At 35.8% G+C, this 20,622-nt stretch overlaps 4 protein-coding genes, 1 long non-coding RNA gene and 1 pseudogene across 7 annotated transcripts; 5 read left to right on the forward strand and 1 right to left on the reverse strand.

Moving 5' to 3' along the window:
* Nucleotides 1–1,138: 1,138 nt before the first annotated feature.
* Nucleotides 1,139–4,787, forward strand: LOC109127661 (putative F-box protein At5g62060; annotated as a pseudogene).
* LOC147935592 (uncharacterized) lies at nt 3,173–4,078 on the forward strand. Its single transcript, XR_015571333.1, has 2 exons — nt 3,173–3,593; nt 3,706–4,078. It is a non-coding gene; the product is annotated as an uncharacterized LOC147935592 (long non-coding RNA).
* Nucleotides 4,788–5,724: 937 nt separating the features above from the next.
* On the forward strand, nt 5,725–6,529 carry LOC104726886 (uncharacterized). Its single transcript, XM_010445839.3, has one exon. The coding sequence runs from the start codon at nt 5,823–5,825 to the stop codon at nt 6,330–6,332; it is 510 nt and encodes a 169-aa protein (XP_010444141.2). The 5' UTR covers nt 5,725–5,822; the 3' UTR covers nt 6,333–6,529.
* A 2,143-nt stretch (nt 6,530–8,672) lies between these two features.
* On the forward strand, nt 8,673–10,962 carry LOC104726887 (rac-like GTP-binding protein ARAC10). The gene is made up of 8 exons (XM_010445840.3): nt 8,673–9,119; nt 9,421–9,508; nt 9,761–9,870; nt 10,008–10,071; nt 10,165–10,229; nt 10,325–10,390; nt 10,474–10,586; nt 10,680–10,962. Exons 1-8 carry the CDS (start codon nt 9,015–9,017, stop codon nt 10,714–10,716), a joined length of 648 nt encoding a protein of 215 aa, XP_010444142.1. The 5' UTR covers nt 8,673–9,014; the 3' UTR covers nt 10,717–10,962.
* A 1,158-nt stretch (nt 10,963–12,120) lies between these two features.
* Nucleotides 12,121–14,180, forward strand: LOC104726888 (uncharacterized). 3 transcript variants are annotated; one of them, XM_010445845.3, is made up of 6 exons: nt 12,121–12,305; nt 12,539–12,682; nt 13,059–13,257; nt 13,365–13,485; nt 13,648–13,782; nt 13,877–14,180. In XM_010445845.3, exons 3-6 carry the CDS (start codon nt 13,223–13,225, stop codon nt 13,946–13,948), a joined length of 363 nt encoding a protein of 120 aa, XP_010444147.1. In that variant the 5' UTR covers nt 12,121–12,305; nt 12,539–12,682; nt 13,059–13,222; the 3' UTR covers nt 13,949–14,180. The 3 variants fall into 3 exon arrangements, with proteins under 3 accessions (XP_010444147.1, XP_010444145.1, XP_010444148.1); XM_010445843.3 differs by having other exon boundaries at nt 12,181–12,305; nt 12,486–12,682; XM_010445846.3 differs by lacking the exon at nt 12,539–12,682 and having other exon boundaries at nt 12,181–12,305.
* Nucleotides 14,181–14,338: 158 nt separating this feature from the next.
* On the reverse strand, nt 14,339–20,518 carry LOC104726889 (uncharacterized). The gene is made up of 4 exons (XM_087473599.1): nt 20,061–20,518; nt 19,384–19,761; nt 15,034–19,285; nt 14,339–14,817 (listed from the first exon to the last, which is right to left on the reverse strand). Exons 1-3 carry the CDS (start codon nt 20,199–20,201, stop codon nt 15,074–15,076), a joined length of 4,731 nt encoding a protein of 1,576 aa, XP_087329725.1. The 5' UTR covers nt 20,202–20,518; the 3' UTR covers nt 14,339–14,817; nt 15,034–15,073.
* Nucleotides 20,519–20,622: the final 104 nt, after the last annotated feature.

Raw genomic sequence — 20,622 nt, forward strand, 5'->3', positions numbered from 1 at the left:
AACATCGATTTTGGAAGATTCTTATCAAGTTTTCACATTGAGAGATTCAAATTCCAAAATTAAACCAGATTTTTCCCGGAATGTAATGTTGAGTTTCGACATTTAGATCACAGGCAAATTCGATCACGTCTAGATACCGAATCAGTCACAAGACTTGACATAATCAAACTTTTGTAATTCTCCGTCTCCATGCATGATCCACATCTCTACACTTTCGTCACTGTACCTGTTCGCCCCAAATAGTAAAAACAAATTCCAATATAGTTGTTAAAAAAACAATCCAATAAATTAACTAGTTAAGTATACGTATCTGTATAAATATTAAAATCCCATATTGAGTTTTATGGTGCCATATATGTCTTTTTTCAAATACGCTAATTGTATCAGGTGCATTCTTCTTTAATTTCATTGTTGTTTGATTATAACACGACGGCCACACTAATACAGATCAGTATACTATACGTACGAACAAATTATTTTTATAAATAGTTAGTCGTTATAGAAATAGCTGGTTTTAGAAATTATGTTTATATTTACATCGTATATTTATCTTTGCATTAGCTTAGATTTTTATGACAGACCTGTTCGAAAACTGATTTATGGAATGATTGATAATTAAGCGCTGTCATGACATATGCTGAACAGATCCCACAGGTAGGAAAAAATCTATGGGTTCATCAAACATCTTAGTAAAAGACGCTGTCTCGTTTCTTCAGTTTGTTCGCAGTGCAAAGTGAAAAATTGCATTCTCATAGCTGTAAAGCAAAACTGCATACGAATTGAATCAAGAGGAAGGGAAACAGAACACAAGAGCCTCAAACTTCAATGTGAGGCAGGCGCATAGTCTATAGATTTGCTGACTCGAAAATTCTAAAGTGTTCTCTCATAATATATTGTTGGTTCATTAAATTTCCATTTTTATACGTAGGTTGCGATTTTAATACTATCTCAAACCTAAATGGGCCATAAAACTGAGCTGCTTGTAAACTCTTTTCTTTTCTTTTTTTTGATAGAACAAACATATCCCGAGGGCAAAAAAAAATTAGTCATAAACCCTAGCTAGTAGGTTTATCTTCGACTACGTGTTATGTAAAGTGTTATTCTTCGTTCAAGATTCATAAAATAGAAAAGTGACACCATGAAGAGAGGACGCCAAGAGAAGAAGAAGACCTCACGAACTTCAAAACGACAATATCACAGCGAAATCTCCGACATAGAAAAGTCAAACGGTATCCATATCCCTTTCGATGTAATAACCGATATTCTCTCGAAACTCCCAATTAAGTCACTTGTGAGGTTCCAGTGCGTATCGAAGCTGTGGTCATCTCTTATCACAATCTCGATCATGACTCGGTCGTTATTCTCGCCCTCTACTTATCCCACGAATAATATAGCATTCATATACCCAGATGAATTAAATCGTGGGCTAAGTTGTGATTTTAAGTATCAATATATTCGAGGAGTATTATGTAGTTGGTCAAGCTCGAATTATAACGATACCACAGAGAGAGAAACGATTTTATTACCGGAGGTAAAAGACGTTAAATGGAGCAGCTCATGTGATGGATTGTTTGGGTATGATCCAGTTGAGAGACAAGTTTTCACATTAGTGGGAGGTCCAATCACTACAAGAAAACATGCAGTTTGAGACTACAGTTTATGACTCTTTTTTTGGTCACAAATAATTGTGACGTTTTTGGGACGAATTTATAACTAATAGAAGACTACATAAACAATGGTTGCAAAACAGTCCCAAAATTACTACAAACAGTTGTAGTCTCCAAATCGTCTCATATTTGTGACTATTATAAGACTATTATAAGACTATATCATTGTAATCCTAAAATAATCGTAAATTGTGACGAATTAGAGACGCTTTTTATGGTCGGGAGTTTCAGTCACAAAAGTAGTCCCAAATTTGCTACTTATTTGTGACTTTAGGTATTTTCTTTATATCAATTTTTTACTCATTAATTTAAGAAATATTTTTTATAATTCTACGAGTGATTGCCGAATCATATATTTTTTCTTTTTCTTTTTGGAGGCTTTAATTTTTTTTTGTTTGTCTCACAAAATAGTGTCGCAAAACGGTCACATTTTGAGACTATTTTGTTAATTATTTGTGACTATTTTGTGATTACTTTGCTACTAACACCTGAGATTGTGACGAATTTGCTTCTTTTTACTAACTTCTAATAATTGTTTATGTATATTCAACAATAAAGAATTATAAAATTTGTGAATGTATTTATTTCTACATTGGTATGAATCACTCTAGACAATGAATCATCATTATATCAAAAAGAAATATAATTTCAAATGTTTAGGAAAAAATATTTGCAACTTACATAACATGTATAAGTATTACATGTGATTTCTATATCTTGTTTGTGATTGTTTTGTAATTTCTAACTTTACTTACTATATCAAGTTTTTACTTATTACACTCATAGATAGTAGTTATAATTCTTAATATGAGTGCTTGTAAAATCATTTGCAAAATTTTGTGGCCCTTAAACTTAAAATTTGATATGTATAAGTTTGTGATTCATAGAATAAGGTCACAAAACAGTTACACTTTGCGACTATTGTACTAATACGGTCACATATTTGCGACTAGTTTGCCACCACTTTGCTACTAACACATGAGATTGTGACGAATTTGCTACTTTTTACCAAGGCCTAACGAATTTATTTATATATTCAACAATAAAGAATTGTAAAATATGTTAAGTTATTTGTTTCTACATAGATATGAACTATTTTAGACACTCAATCATTCTAATACCCAAAACACTTTAATTTCCAATGTTTAGAAAATATATTTGCAACTTACATATATAACATGTATAAGTGTTACATGTGATTTTTATGTAATATTTGTGATTTTTATGTAATTTCTAATTACATTGAGAATTCTAATCTGAGTTGTAAAATCATTTGTAAATCTTTGTGGCCCTTCAACTTAAAATTTTATATGTATAATAAGTTTGGACTATAAGTGCTTTTGAATGCTTGTTACCAATTTTTGCTAGTCATTTTTTATTTTAATCATAATTATAAAACTCGAATAATGTAACTCTTATATATATATATATATATATATATATATATATTAAAAACAGAAATCCATCACTTTAAAAAAAACCAAAATGTTTTCTTTATAAATCTAATTGAAATCTAATAGATCAAAATTTAAATCTAAATCAATTCTAATACTTTATAAATCCATACCCCCAATATCTAAATTATAACATAAAATGAAATCAAATTACCAAAATTTATCAAAGAAAAAAGGGGAAAATTTCTCATTGGCTATTCTTAAATGGCAAAGATTGTCATTAGTTTATTATCCACCATTGATGAAGTCAATCCAACGGACAGAAATCATCTTCTTTTCTCCTTCCCTTCTACTCATCGTGTCTTTCCCTTTCTTTCTAAAGAAAATCAATTTTTGTTTTCTCTCTTTTCCTCATCTTCTCTCTTTGTCGCCTTCTCCTCTGAAGATACCAAAGGAGCAGAGTTAAACGTGGTTTCTATACCGGCCGTCGGATCTAATACAGCAACCGCGTCAGTGTAGACGGTGGAAACAAGTTTGTCTCTTTTTCTCTCTCCGTTCTTAATCTGTTTCTGAACCCATCGTTGCTGAGAATAGATCTGGAGAAATTCTATGTGTTTTAATTATTTATTTGATTTGTACTTTAGGTCTCAACCACAGATCTGAAGAATCAGTGTCAACAACGACTTCAGAGGTGTTGAATCTGAAGACCCTATTGTCAACGACGACGTCAGAGGTGGTGGATCTGAAGATCCCAGTGTCAACGATGTCGGAGATGATGGTGGTTGCTCGCACCGTTTACCACCACCACTACATTTCGAATCTTCTGCCAGTTCACCATCAATACATCTCGATTTCTGCACAGTCGCATCTCTGGCACTCCGGTCGCCGCCACCGTTTTGTTCTCCGTCGCTGTAATAATACATCTCCGGCAGTTGCCAATCTATAGATATAGTTATATAGATATATTGTATATATATAATGAATTTACGAAAGAAATAAAAACTACTTTTAATTTCATTTTCTTGTATAAATTTTTATATTTTTTTTTTACTTTTTTTTATGTAGTTTGTCGCAAAAGGGTCAGGAATATATGACTACATATTGATCTTAATGTAGTCGCAAATTTAAGACATAAAATGAGGTCACATAGTGGTCAGTATTTTGTGACTATATCGGGACCAATAAATTTTGCGACCAAATTTTAACGACTATTCAAAACAGTCACAAAATAGTCATATATAGTGCATTTGCGACCATTTTAGGACGATTTTTGGAGTCCCAAACAGCTTGTTTTCTTGTAGTGAATGAAGCAGCGATGGAGGAGTCTTGACATCCAAGGCATTTGGAATCGTTCTCCAGAAGCAAGGAGTACTGGTTTATGCATCAATGAGTTTATCTATTACATTGCACATGTAGAAAAGAATGATCCGGAGTTCTATGAATTAGTGAGGTTCGACCTTAGACTCGAAACGTTTGTTCATATCCAGATGCCCATAACTGTACGTGCAGATGAATCAGCTCAATGAGGTGAGTTTCGATGAATTGGCTTTGGTAAACTACCAAGGGAAATTAGGATGCATACGTTACAAAAAAGGTAGTGCAGAGATGTGGACTATGGAAGATCATATCGAGAAACAAGAATGGTCATCCAAGATTAAATTATCTAATCGCTTATTAGAAGATGGTGACTGCATCGGTGGAGTCACTCCTAATGGTGAGATTGTGATAATGCCAAAGACACTGGTATCTGGTCGAAGATCGGGCGCCTGCTATTATGGTCCGAAGCAAAAGAAGAGTTATCATCCTTATCGTATTGGAAAGGAGTAATTAAATTAAATCTCAGACGTGAGTTTTTTTACGCCCGGATCACATTTGTTCAACTCGTTCCCCCTAAGTTAATAGTGTTTTTTTTTATAATAATTAAACTTACTTGTTTATTTTATAAAAACCTCTTTGACTATAACTAAGCAGAACACCGATTTTGGATGATTCTTAAGTTTTCATATTGAGAGATGATCCAAAAATAGCAATGGAGGAACATCATCAAAGACTTAATTTCTCCAGTCTCTCCACAAAATTTCCAAAACCAAAGGTAATGTTGACTTGGTTGAGTCTCGACATCCAGATACCGAATCAGTCACGAGACATTGACATAGAAAAAATTGTTCTTCGATCATAACCTTGTTTCTCCGTTTGATTTTCCATGCATGATCCACATCTCTACCCTTTCGTTACTGTACCTGTTCGTCCCAAATAGAAAAAAATGAAGAACAAAATCCAAAATCCAAAGTATTTGTTAAAAAAACAGTCCAATAAATTTTAAGTATACGTATCTGTAGAAATATTAAAATCCAATAATCGAGGTTCATGGTACCATGTCTTTTTCTAAACGCTATTTGTAGCAATCCTTACTATGAATACTTTTCAAGTTCTGTGTTTTATATCAAATTGTAACATATATATCCTTAATTAATAAAAATGCCATGGTACACATAATTCAGTACAATTGTTTTTTCTTTAAATGAAAGAGAAGTTGACTTTTATAAGTACAAACAATAATATCACAAAATTGTCATGGTTTTTTTCGAGAAATTAACAAAAAGAAATCTATATAACGTAATAAATGTTCTTTTTTTTTTTTTTTTTTTTAACAAGTGTATAGTATATAAACAGAGACAGAGCCAATCATATTCATTTACAGAGGCTAAAACATTTCTCTCTATTGTTTGACCCAAAAAAAAAAAAAAAAAAATCTCCCTCTATGGAAGTTGCGCAATCGGATCCAACCCGGGATCCAGATACCCGGTACGATCGACTTTGCTGCTCTTGTTTCCCCAGCTTCCGATCAAGAAGCTCCAACGCCGTTGGATACTCTTCCTGGGGAAGAATTCGAACCGTCGATGACAATACTCACAGTCACAGCGGCGGTGACGAGCCACGGTGGTGGATCCGAGCAAGCTTGAAGATCCGAGAGTGGTCTGAAATCGCAGCTGGTCCACGTTGGAAGACTTTCATACGAAGATTCAATCGCGATCCAAGACGCGGACGCGATTGGGACGCAAGCGAGAAGTTTCAATACGATCCTTTGAGTTACTCTTTGAACTTCGACGGAGACGAGGACGAGGACGAGTACGTCGGATTGGGTGGGATGCGTAGCTTCTCCACTCGATTCGCTTCTGTTCCTGTTTACTCAGGTAAAGCTCCTCCGGCGAATTCTCCGCCGTCTTTGCCTGCGTTGACGCCTCCGCGTGATGAGATAATTGAAAGTTAGTGGGGCGCGTGTGTGAAACGCGTTTTGCGTGCGTTTCTGGCGGCGGCGGCTAAAAAGGCTGTCAAAATGGGTTGACTGGTTTACATCTTTTTTTTGGGGGTCTGTCGCGTTTCCTTGTTATTATTTTTAATTTTTAATTCTGTTTATATAAATTAAAAGACTATCAACTTCCAATTATTATTATAATTTTTTCCCCACTTTGATTTATTTATTTTATGAACGGAAATTTCTGTTTCTTGCAAGAGAAGCAATATTTTTGTTTCTGTTTTTTGGGATATCAAAAAAGGGGTTGTGACTAATATAATTATGTAAGTTAGCTGTATAGCATATGTGGAAGTAATGATTAAGTTAATCATATGATTTCATCAATTATGTATATATATTTGTTCCTTGACATGAATTCTGTATTTTTCTATTCTATATTTATATTTTTTTTAGTCCAACTCCAACAAAAATTTATGTGTTTCAAAAGATTAGTTATTAAATTGAAATCATTAAATTCGACGTCCTTCTTGGTGGATTGTGAATATATATGGTGGATTAATTAAGGAGAAGAAATAAGCAAAAAAATGTTAATTGTTGAGCGTTATATTCCCTAAAATATAAGATACGATACTGACTACAAGATCAAAATTAACATAACAGCAAATCATGACCGATAGGAACAAGAGGGGAAACACGTTGGACCTGGCAATGGACTTTTATCACGCAGGGGTCGAGTCGTTTCGGATGCGGCCCATATATTGAGTGTTCGGGCCCGTTGCATTAGCTTTTTATTTATTTATAAAGTTTTATTATTTTCAGAAAACTATAAATAAATTTTTATATACTAGTTGTTAATCCTTTAAGAATGGCGTTTCAAGTTTCAACGTTAACCCCATTCAAATCCATTCATTCAGTTCACCATCTTTCTCATGTTTTGCTTTGACCCGCAATCATCAATGCCAAATTATTTGTTTGGATTACTTTGCGGAAACGTATATGTATATCTATCGTTTTGTTCTTGTTTCTTTTCAATGACGTTATCCTTTCCAACAGCACTACATATGCTCTAGACTCTAGTTATATACTATCTCTCTCTACTAATCTCCCTTAGAGACCAAAGTTATGAATTCACTTATACATACATGTACTTGAACTTGACTTAATGATAACTACTTTCGTTTGGTTATTCCAATCGTATTATTAACCAACTACTTTTTAATATATATATATATATATATATGGATGTTCTTAGTGGGAATAACTTGCAAAAGAAACCTAAATGAATAGGGCTACAGCTTTGGAATAGATAGCAATTTGTCCCCGTGGTCCTCCTTGTGAGCACCTCTCTAATATAACATACTTTTGCATTCTCATATTTATATGGTGGTTGAGTCGCCGTCGATATAGCCGTAGGTATTACTCCAATAATTATTAACTTATCTAATTATAGAACTAATATGTATGTGTTTAATCATTTTATCTACGGCTTTTGGTAGAAGTCCACACAAAGTTTAGCTCCAACATCCACCTACAACTCAATTGTTTAAACAAATGTCAAAATATTATTACGCGCACTTTTTTACTTTCTAAACCAGGACTATCAAATAATTATAAACAAAAAGGAACTATTTGGTAAGGGTATTCAATTTTTTAATAACAGTACTAAAAGTTGATATGATACTTTGTGAATCTTGGGAATTTTTATTGCTGGTTGTTGCCAACGAAACTCTTGTTGGCCAAATTTACATTATCGAGTGAATTAGATGATAAGTTTTTTTTTTTTTTTTTTCTAAATGTAGGTCCACGTAAAAAGCCAATTTATCCAAGTAATAATACGAGGTCTAATAATATCCTAAAACAAAAATTACAATTTTTAGAATCAGTTTTACACTTTGTAGTTACAATCTGGATAGAAAATAAAACAAAAATAGCGAAACATGTATTCGACAGTACATGTTAATGTATGCATATATGGTATAGCTATAACCCATCTTGACTTGTCACTGTGTTGGTGTGGTTCAACATGACTATATGTATCATTAATAGTATTCGATTCGTAAAGCCGTATCATAATACAACACATCATTTCAATTTCTCAATGTAATAATAAACACAAGTAACTAAAAGTAAAGATTGAATCACCATTAATTTGGTTAAACAAATTCCAACACTACAAATATTGCTGTGGTTAGGAGAGTAGTAGTAGTAGTAGTAGTAATAAATGAAGTAAGAATTTGGAAAAAAGGAAAGAGAGGGAAGATGGATCATGTGAGTGTCACCGCTCCATCTCTATCTATCTATCTATCTTCAAGTTCAAACCAAAGAAACAAACTACCAAATACCAAATACCAAGATACAAATTTCTTTTTATAATTGGAAATATTGAAAAGAGCAACCAGAAGAAAAAATAAAAAAAATTTGGAAAAAAGGAACAGAGAAAATAAAGTAAAATAAGAAAAGGCATAATAAATTTGTGCAACAAACAAACAAACCCTACATTCATCTATGTTCTTCTATTGTGGGGGCTTAATTCATTTTTTTTACTCCTCTCTTTAAGTAAATCACTTCATTTATCTCTCTCTCTCTCTCTCTCTCTCTCTCTCTCTCTCTCTCTATTTGTTTTTTTAGTTTCTTTCTTTCTTTCTTTTTAGTTGTTTTTGGCTTTCTCTCATGTTTGTTTGAGATCAATCAATCAAAATGGCTTCAAGTGCTTCAAAGTTCATCAAATGTGTGACTGTTGGTGATGGTGCCGTTGGTAAAACCTGTATGCTCATCTGCTACACCAGCAATAAATTCCCTACTGTAAGTTTTTTTTTTTTTTGTCCTTATAAAATAACCTTTCTTTCTCTCTAAGATTTTGGTCTGGGTTTCTCAGATTTAGCTCAAATTTCCAATTTTTTTATCATCCGGGGGGGGGGGGGGGGGGGGGGGTTTGCAGCTTTTGTGTATAGACTATAGTCCAGCTTTATGTTATTTCTTTCTCTTAATATCCCCTCTGGATTTAGTCAGACTTTTTCTTCATGATATTATTATAATATGTACATATGTTACCCTCTCGTTGGTTTGATACTGTGGATTGATTTGATGAATTGTTCTTTGACAGGACTACATACCAACAGTTTTTGACAACTTTAGTGCAAATGTTGTAGTTGAAGGCACCACTGTGAATTTAGGCCTATGGGACACTGCTGGTAATGAACACTCTTTCCCCAATTCATATTTCCAATTCTGAGAAAGAACTGTCTTGAATTCTTTTTGGAACGTTACTATTAGTTAAGTTCTTTGATTTGGTTGATTGTTGGATCCTTTAGTGGTTTAGAATAGGCGTTATTATTGGTCAAGTTCTTTGATTTTGGTTTATTGTTGTTGGATAGGCGAAATCCATTTTATGTTTTGAGGGGATTTGTCTTTTTTGAGTTTACATATATTTCCTTTGTTTGCAGGACAAGAAGACTATAACAGATTAAGGCCTTTAAGTTACAGAGGAGCAGATGTTTTCGTCTTGTCTTTCTCATTAGTCAGCCGAGCTAGCTACGAGAATGTTTTTAAAAAGGTTTGTATTATTGGAATAATGGATCCATCCTCCTTTTCTCTTATGTTGAAAACGAACGAACGAGCGAGATAAAGACGCTGAAATATCAGTAGTATTGAATCGTTTCTGATGTTATATGACTGTTCTTTTTGAGTCAGTGGATCCCTGAACTCCAACACTTTGCTCCAGGAGTTCCCCTAGTCCTTGTCGGTACCAAATTAGGTAAGAAACCGATGAGCATTTAGTTTACCAACAGATTCCTCTAAAACGTTTAGATACATAACATAGTTAATGATTCTTACAACATCGGTGTAGATCTCCGTGAAGATAAGCATTATTTGGCTGATCATCCTGGACTATCCCCTGTAACTACTGCACAGGTTTGGTTTTATAGCCTTTTTTTTTTTGCCGTAGATTTCATGTGGATTCCATTTTATGGTTTGATGGTATTAAATTAAGCTTTACTATGTGATAGGGAGAGGAACTGCGTAAGCTAATTGGCGCGACATATTACATTGAATGTAGCTCAAAAACTCAACAGGTACATATCCCTTTCGTTGAATTGCCCTTCAAATAGTATTATTAGGCAGTTCTTTTCTTCAGAATTAACAGAGCCTTTTGCAGAATGTGAAAGCAGTTTTTGATTCCGCGATAAAGGAAGTGATCAAACCGCTGGTCAAACAAAAGGAGAAGACGAAGAAGAAGAAGAAGCAAAAGACGAGTCACGGCTGTTTATCGTGAGTAACATATAAATCGAAATCTTGTCACAAACTCTGCAGTTAGAATCCCAAGGATACTGATTTCTCTTTGTTTTTTATTTTCTTGTGCAGAAACGTTCTGTGTGGGAGGATAGTGACTCGGCATTAATGATGATAACCCAACTCAAGTCTGATGATATTAAACTCCACTTTTGAGATTGTGTGATAAATGGGAGACTTATATATATAGAGATTGAATCATGTAAGAGATTATTAGCCTCTAATCAATCAATAGTTACCTTGAGTTCAGAAAGAGAGAGTGATACAGAGTGGGTAGAGAGTTTACTATGATGAACTCAAGTATGTTTATTTGTTTCAAACCTGTTATTGCAATATATTAGTCATTTTGATGCAACAGATAATAAAAGATAGAAAATGTGATCCACTTGTTCACTCATTAGTAGCGTAAGTAGAGAATAGAGTAATCTGCAAAAGAGTGAGTAATAGATGCTGACTATATAATACAAACCATGACAAGTTTTTCTCTCTGGACAAAACGGTCCATTGTAGTCTTCACAAGCCCGATGAACGAAACCCTTTTGTGGCAGTCGCATCTGCTTTTCTCTCCAAATATTTTATATGGAGAGAAACAGAAGATCATATACAAAACCGTCAAAGAAGAGAGTGATTACATATTTTCATTAAATGATTTCCATGCTTAGAATCATTCACATTAGCTAAAAAGCTTATTGGACTATAGTATTTGATGATGACTCTATTTGTCTATCTATGTCTGAAGCATAGTTAGATCCAACCGTATATGAAGTTCATCTGTAATTTTCTTCTCTATCATAGCAATTTGCTCATCTTTCACAATACCTCAATTTTTTTTGGCTGGGAAGGTTTTCAGGTTTCTCATATTCTGGATTTGTCTCTTTGGTGTTCATATTAAGTTTTTGTTTTTTTCTGAATACTTTGTAAGTCTTAATATACATATTTATAGTAATCCCTCTTTCCTTGCTGCATTAGGTAAATATTCCCTTTTGTATTTGGAATAGAATTTTCTTATGTAGATAAATACATATTATTAGAAAATATTAATTATTTTCTTTTTAATATTCAAATTAACTTTTACATATGTCAAAATATTGTTATAAGATATGAATTATCTTTTTAATATTCAAATTAACTTTTACACATGTCAAAATCTCAGATTGATAATTTGATATTTGTCAAATCCTGTTAATGGCTAATTTTCAAAATCCACAATATTTCATTTGAATTATTTTAGAAGATTTGATATGTTTTATATCCTCTGTACAATATATTAATATAATTAATAACTCATGATCACCAATTTTAAATGTACAATATAATTACAAATTAATATTGTGAGGCTGCTACTACTTACTAGTTACTAGTGATGAAGTGTTGTTACTAGTCATTGAAAGTTGCATAATTATAATATAATTAATTAATACAACATTAATTTTACAAACAAAAAAAACCAAAGAATGCAAACACTTTTTTTTTTTTTGGGCAATGAAGAATGCAAACACATGTTCAAGTAAATAGGAAACAAGTGGTTTGACAAGATGATTTAATTTCCTTCCACCAACCAACATGTATTCTTGCCCATAACTTAACAGCTCATTTATTGTGTTTGTCTTTAGAGAATTAATCTCAAAATCACACTCTCACCGGCCGAGAGATGAGAAGAATTTGAAGGGTGTGGTCGTAAGAGAAGACAAGTGTAAGGTAAGTACTTTGTATTCATGTAATGTGTCAAATGCATAGTATATGTTGCTCTCAAGCACGACTCACCATTGCATCTCACCTTCTTTCATATATTTAGATCTGGAATCTTTTTCTCTAGCTTGTTGCTAAGATCTTCTAAATACCTCTAATCTTTTTGGCGATCTTTGCTCCTTTTAACAGCTGCTCATTATAAAGAACTTAGGATTCTTGAAGATGATGTTTTGTTTTCTCAGGAAGTAGATCTTTTCCCTCTCCTGCTTCGTGCTCCCATTCTCTTCTTGAGAGCAGCTCTCTTAGATCTACTACTACTTCTTCACTTAGAACTGTGAGAGAAATTGTCTTCATTATAAGCAAGTCTTGGATTCTGTTAAGTTCAGGTTAGGTATTCAAATTTTTAATAAACCTAGCTAATTTCTTATTTATTAAATATATATATTAATTTCTTATTTAGTAAACATCTTGTTCAAAACAGATAAAAAAAGATAGAACTAATAAATTATTTCAGCTTGTTAGTTACTTTACTCAGTTTTCTTACCATTAAATATAAACAGATGAAATTTAATATTTGGCATAAACATGGCACTCTTTGATTTTATTTTTAAATATATATAGTAAAACCAATCTCGTTGTGGCCGGCGTGACATAAATGACAAAAAAAAAATTGTTTTCACATAAGAGGTGTTAATTAGTTCTTTAAAATAGTTCAAACATGATTTATATATGAGAGATTGATAAACTAAATTGGCTGTCTAGATTTCTACTACTACTGCTGCTACAAGTGTACAGAAAATGTGCATCCAGCAAAATAATTTCTGCTTTCTTGAAAGAGATCCCAGATCCAGTGAATCTTCACCAACGTCGCTGAAATTGTTCGTCATCGTCTCAGCTTAGTTCCAACGCCGAAAACTACTACAATCATGAGTCTACAGGTTTTCATAGTTGATGACAAATGGTATTTTATCCGCCCTTTCGATCTATTTCTTTTCTCTTTGATATATATATTGTAGTTTTTCATATGTCTATGTCGTCTTAATTGAATTGTTTGTTTGATTTGGTCAGGGTTGCTAAAACATCATTGGTAACGAAGTTTCTCCATGATAACCCTGGGGATGCGAATGGACGGCAAAATCAAGAGTATGAAAAACAAATCTGGATTGATAATCGAAAGTGGAATTTGGAGGTAACAGAGTTTTACATGCATTCTACTCTCAATTTTTTCTTATAGTTTTGATGACTTTTTATATCTTTTGTTTTCTGGAATGTGTTTTTTTTTTACTAACTGTTAACTAATGCTTGTTTCACGAAATATGCAATAAGAATAACCTAGTTTGTTTTCATGTAGATAATAGTTGGTAATGAGTGTTGGCTGTGTATTCCTGGATATGATCACGTGGCTTGTTGTGTTCTCGTCTACGATGTCTACAACAGGCAATCGTTTGAGAATCTCACTAAGCATATTGAAGAGTTCTTTGTCTTGGTATAAAGCCTCTCACACCATGCATTCTATATTATTTTTGAATATTGGTTATTAAAGTGATCTTTCTTATTTTATTTATTTTTGTAATTCTTAGGCTAATCCAAAAGCCTATAAATTCAAGTTCGTTGTCTTGGGGAACAAGATTGACAAGATAGGGGAACGATGATTTTTTTTTCCTTTTTCTTTTGGAGGCTTTTCTCTCTTTCCTCATTACATTTCAATTAAGAAAGATTTTGTTGGTTCGGTTTGCTTTTAAACAATTTAATTCGGTTCAGATTTGATTATGTTTATGACAAAATATATCTATCCAATTTGATCGTCTTAAAAAAGTTTTTGGACATTAAATCACTTGATCCTCATATTGCAATATACAGACACCAAATTGTTTAACGGTTCTAGACCTGTTATTGCAATATATTAGCGATTTCGATGCAAGAGAGAAAGATATAGATCACTTCTTCAACCATAACTAGCACAAGTAGAATAATAATAATAATAATCTACAATGGAGGAGGCATTGATAGATGCTGACTTCATAATACAAACCATGGCAAGATTTATCTCTCAACCTCATACCCATTATGCTTTTAAGACCATCACCATTTCCTTCTTTTTTTTACAGCATAACTGTTTTAAAAAAATTACATAAGCTAAACTATCTTTTTCTTGCCTTTTTTGGACTGGAAACATATAGATGTTAGAGAAGACGAGCCAAAGAGTGACACAACAAGTGTGTTGTTTTTTAAAAAAGTTCACCTGTAAAAACTCTCAAATCTCTCTGTATGGGGGATAGAGAGCAAATAAACAAAGTGATGATGATGGTCTTGGTTTCACTGAGAGTTTTTCACGCCACGCCTGTGAAAATCCGAAACTGTTGGAGGTATCTACATGATGATGGTAAGACGTAGGGGGTCAGATTTTGTCTAAGAAGCTGGTTGCTCAAGATTATATGAACAAAACGGTCCAATGTCGTCTTCACCAGCCCGATAGACGAACACTTTGTGGCAGTTGCATCTGCTTTTATCTCCAAATTAACTAACCAAACAAAGAGGAATATGAAACACAAAGTCAGATAGAGAGAGCTGGAGAAATAAATAATATCTTTTCTAAAACGTCAAAGAAGAGAGAGCTGGAGAAATAAATAATATCTTTTCTAAAACGTCAAAGAAGAGAGAGCTGGAGAAATAAATAATAACTTTTCTAAAACGTCAAAGAAGAGAGGAGGTGAGAAATATATTTCAAGACGCTTACATGCTTAGTGCGGTAGCCTACAAAGAGATTCTGAGGTTTGTTATTGCCATGAGGATTGCTTATATCCATCCCATCCACCGTCTGTTTCCTTCCTCTTGAGAGAACCACCTGACATTTGATACATTCTTGCTTGATCATCTTTCAAAGGTAATTGCCTTTGCACTAGTGTTGCTTCATCTCTCCCATCAGTTTCATGCCCTCCTGGCCCGGAATTTAAGTCAAGACCTGATCTAAACCACTGGGCACTGTTGTTATCTGACACTCCACCATTGCTACTACCATTTGGGAGGTTTACGACATAAGGCCTTGGATAATTAGACGGGATGGCAACTCCTGGACCCAATATTTGAGAGTTGACAGGAGGGAAACAAAGCCTGCCACTTGATGAAGAGTCCATGTATGGTGTTGAAGCACCTGAAAAATTTGCTGAGGCTAGAGGAAAACTAGTTCCAAAAGGAAACCCGGGATACTGAAACGCTGTGGGCGGAAATGAAACTGCCGGAGAAGATAGCAAAACTGGGCCTCTAAACATTTCAGGTGTAAATGAGGAAACTCCGGATGTTGGACCCACCATCCTCTGCGGTCCATTGCTGGTAATAACTGGATAAGGCTGATCACCTCGTTCAGGCAAGACTTGAGGAATGCCCATTGCTGAATAATTGTTAGCAGCAGGAAACCAAGAGGAGAAGCCAGCTGCCATGTTATCACTATGCATTCTTATTCCAGAGATCATTGGCTGTGATGTCAAGCCACTTCGGGACTGTTGAGAAAAAGCAATAGATGACTCCACGTTCAACTCATCAACAGCGGGTCCATCGTTTAAATCAAAATCTCTACGACCACCAGAAGATAAGTTTGCCTGCTTAAAAGATGAGTCTACCTGACGATCACTGCTTATTGTGTAATTATTCATATCAGTTGGATCATCAAGTTTATTTAGATCAAGATCCAGCCCACCAGAGGAATTTGTGGGGTTGGTAGATCTTTGGGAAGCCAGATCTTCAAGAACTCTCTCATCAGGTACATTTAGGTCAAAGTCTAAGAATATCTTCGTTTGCTTGCCAGCAGTTGTAGAGGCATCAGTCGAAGACACATTATTCAAGCCTAATGGCACCACCTCCTGCACTTTTCTTGGCTCCGCTGGCCTGAAGGCACTAGTGGCAGCAGATCCTCTCCAGCCAACAGTTGCTTTGTTTCTCAATAAATCGTCACGAGGAACAAACGCACCCTTTGCAGCAGCAGCAACAGTAATGGACGCAGGAAGTCGACTGGGTTGTAAAGGAACAGGCGTCATAGACACAGATCCAGAGAAACTATTTATATTCCCATTTCGTGTATCATCCCCATCGAAACCTTCATTTAGGTCAAATTCAACTCTGACTTCCATCTCTGACCTTGCTGAAACTGAAGGAACATCTGTGGCAACAGATGTACATTCCTCCGCTTCATCTCCGTCAGCTCCACTCATTCTAGACCCATTTGGTCTCCGACTATCTTCTGCAATTTTAGGTGAGACTACTTGCTGATCCAACGCCGCACTGCACCGTTTATCTACTTCAATACTCTTTTGAGACGCCACTACATGCTCAACTTCACTGTTAGTTTCAGATGAGTCCAGACGAGCTGTCACACGATTGTTCTTCTTTATATCTGATTGGTTAATATGATTAACCCCCATCTCATTGATCTTTTCAGTTACCAATCTATCAACGTATGCAGCCATCCCCCTGGAGAACCCAGAAGAGACTGGTATATCAGAACTCAACACTACCTGGGGTTTCTGTTCTTTCTTGTTCTCACCTAAGACATCCGAAGGAGTAGTGGCAACAGCCAGAGAATCTACTTTAGGACATAAGTCGACAGCTTTACATTCAGCTGACTCAGAGGTTTCCACCATTTCAGCTGTATCTGAAATGCGATTTGCCACTGATGTAATATCAGCCTTTTGGTCGTCAACAACCCCACAATCATTATCAGACACTTTTCTATCAACATTTGCAGTACCCATATCCTTGACAACCTCTGAAATATCTGATACACCTTCTCCCATTTTGTAAGATAGCTCAGAACTCAATATCACCTTTGGTTTCTCTTCTGTCCTACTATCACTAACAACGTTCGTGTGTGGTTGCTCAGCAGCCAAAGAATATGCATTTTGACTTCCGCCAATGGCTTTACATTCACTTACAATAGAGTTTCCTGTCCTCTTCGTTGTATCTGCCACTCTTTCTGTCTCTGATGTAAAATCAGTCTTTAGGTTACTAACTACACCACTATCACTATCATCAGACATGTTTTCTCCAACGGCTGTTGTGGGCAAAGCACTTGGAGCAACAACATCATCTGAATTTTCATTGCTCTCTAGGCACTGATCCACCAACCTTTGCAATTCTTCGATTTCTGAGTCGGAGTTCTCATCAAGATCTCCAGGCTTAGAATCATTCACATTCTCTAAAGCCGCAAACTGCTCACCACTAGGTCCACTACTACTGACATGTTGCTCATTATCAATCATGGGATTCTTGGCAAACGGTTCAGCTTGTTCGCGAGGTAAGCCATCCAAAGAATTTGTGATTCGTGGTGTATGATTCTCTGCAATGGAGCTATCATTCATCTTGGAATCTGAAACCCTGGATACCGAGGGTGATGCGACAGGGGATTTGGACATTTCATCAGTAGCTACAGTAGCTAGAAGATTCATTCCAACATCATCCGCACCAGCCATACATGCATTTGTCTCAGAGTCCCTGACACAACTTTCAATCAACGCATTCATTGAGCTATGTGATCCACAATGCCTTTTCCCAGTTTTAGCGTCATCTCCCAACGTGGGAGAAGTGGGTTTGGCAGTTCCTGCTACTTTACCAGAATCATTAACAGTCTTTCCATGCTCATCACCAGCATTAACAGAAGGGGAACCAGCAATCTCATCTGAAACTGTTGATAGATTTTTAAGATCATTGTTCTGCGAAGACTCGGTATTAGTATCAGGGCTAAAATTAGCTCGATATGTATCATTCATTTCTTTCATGTTTCGGTCAAACTGATCATACTTCTCTGAAGGAACAGGTGACGGAGCTCTGCTATTACCCACTGCAGGATCCTCAAAGGAACCTCCACTAACACTCTGTGCTGGACTACGGCCACGTTTAGGCAGCTTCACGATCAACTTGTTACTGCAACCTTCGGCCATCGGTACTTCACAAGTTTTTTCAGGTGCAGTTCTTTGTGATGAGAAACTCCTGCTCAGCCCAGTATTTCTTTGCTGCCCGTCATTAACAACAGCTACACCTGTTCCAGGTGATGGGGCTGATCTAGTAGAACTTGGAGATGTAGTTGCAGACTTCATGCTGTTCTCTGACGGTATTTTGACGGACACAGACTTAGACGGATGAAGATGTGATGATGAAGTCTTGGTTGCATCAGCGGATACACCTGAATGTCTACCTCCATGAGAGGCTTCAGAATGACGAGGTCTTCCAGGCCAAGATGCACCCTGATTGGATCCAGACTTTGCATCCATTTCTGCCTCAACACGTTTCTTCCATGTATCAACCAAGCTCCTTGCCTTTTTCCCAATTTCTGAATTCTTATGTGACCGCAAATGATTAACAGACTTTCCAATGTTACAAGTCTGGAGAGCATTGAGATTCACAGGTAGCTTATCAAGAGCACGAAGTAAGATCAAGAGAAAATCGTCCACTGATCTATCATTGTCTTTGGGACTGCTCGCATCCCCAATTTTCCCTTTATGAATTTCCTGTAGCCACTCATCAAAAACAGGCAATCCCCTCAGCTGGACAAAACGACTGAGGCAATCAAACTTGTCTGTTGCCGCTACAACGCTTGCAAGAATTGATCGGCCAACCAAATCTATCTTCTTCTCATTCCTCTCAGGCAGCATGAGCTGCACCAAACTCTCAACCCCTTCAGAGTCCACTAGCCCACCTTTTTCCGTAATTTTAGCAATTTCAGATTTCAAACTGCTTTCTGTTCTCAAGAAACCAGAACCACTATCATCAACCCGACTGGGACGTTCCCTTTTCACAGACTCGGAGCCCTGATCAGGACGCTCTCTCTTCCTTCCCTTACCTTGCGAAGAAAAAGAGTTATTGTTCTCCATGCCATCAGAACCAGCTTTCACTTGCGTTGTTGTCGGACTATTCATCCTAGGAGAACGACCACCCTGTAGTGTGGTATGCACCTCGGAACGAGTCTTACACAATAACTTATCTACTTCTTGTTGCCGTTCCTGCAAAAGGAGAAAAAAAGTGTCAGCTAATAATACCAAGGAAAAAATAGACTGAAATCAGAAAGAGAACAATAGGTAGTAATGTAAAAATATCTCACATCTATATAGTTTTGATCAGTGAGCCACCAAATGCAATCGTTCATAACATCATAAACTCGCCAACACACAAAGGAAGAGATTCGAGATGGCAATCCAACGCCTCTAGGAAGAAAGGTAACTTTACAAGGATGGAGTAAGGAAGCAGCCGGTATCTCATCCTCGTGAAAGGAATAAAAGATTTCGTTAGGCTGAGCCTCCAAAAGGATGCCTTTGCCAAGCTTCAATTCAGCGGGTCTATAAAGCCAATTCACACGCAGCTTAAACTTGCCTTCTTCTTCTTTCTCAGGAATAACCAAACGAATCAAACCAATGAAAGGTGGGCAATCCTGTGGTGGTTTAAAGAGTGCACAGTCACCAACACTAATTCTCCGTCCGTCCTGCATATACCCACCCAACATACAAAAACACACATCAGCCACACAACACACTCATCAATAAAAATCAGAAATTTTGATCAAACAATCAGCAAAAAAAAAAAATCACTCATTTCCACAAATTCTTCAATGGAAAGACCCAAATCAGACGAATTTTAGCCCTCGGGGGTAAAAAAGGAGCAACCTTTATGGTTAAAATCACTCATTTCCACAAATTTTAACCCTCATCGATTGAATTGAACACAACGACCAAACAACAAAAGGCATAAAATAAAGGAACAACCTTTATGGATTAGAATTACCTTAGAGAAGGAAGTAGAGGAAGAAGAAAGAGAGAGAGACGAAGAAGCGTCGAGGCTCGAAATTAAACGGGAAGGAGCTCTAAACATAAGCCGAAGACGATGATTCTTCCTCTCAACAACATCACAAAGCCACCCATGCATAGCCTTCTCTCATCTTCTTCTTCTCTTTCGAACAACAACATTTAAAAATTAACTCTTTCACAATTCTTCCTTCACCACCATCATCAATTGAGAAACCCTAATTCCGCTTTACGAATTCGAAGAAGAAATCCTCTTTAGGGTTTTTTTTTGTTTGTTTGTTTGAATAGCGCCTCAGAGAGAGAGATCCAACCAAACCGCGAAGATCCCACAAACGAGAAGAACGAAAAATCCGTAAAAAGACCCCAAAAAAAAAAAAAACACACACACAAATCGATCTTCTGGAAGAGATGTTTTTATCAAAATAATCCCCTAAAAATATATATATATATATATATATTAAAATTAAAAGAGAGAGAAACGGGGCAAAAGGGGAAACTTCTTTGGAAGGAGTCGGGCAGATCGGGCAGCTTTTTTATTTTAT

Source organism: Camelina sativa, chromosome 11, assembly GCF_030686135.1.
Source record: "Camelina sativa cultivar CO46 ecotype springtype chromosome 11, ASM3068613v1".
Lineage (NCBI taxonomy): Eukaryota > Viridiplantae > Streptophyta > Magnoliopsida > Brassicales > Brassicaceae > Camelina > Camelina sativa.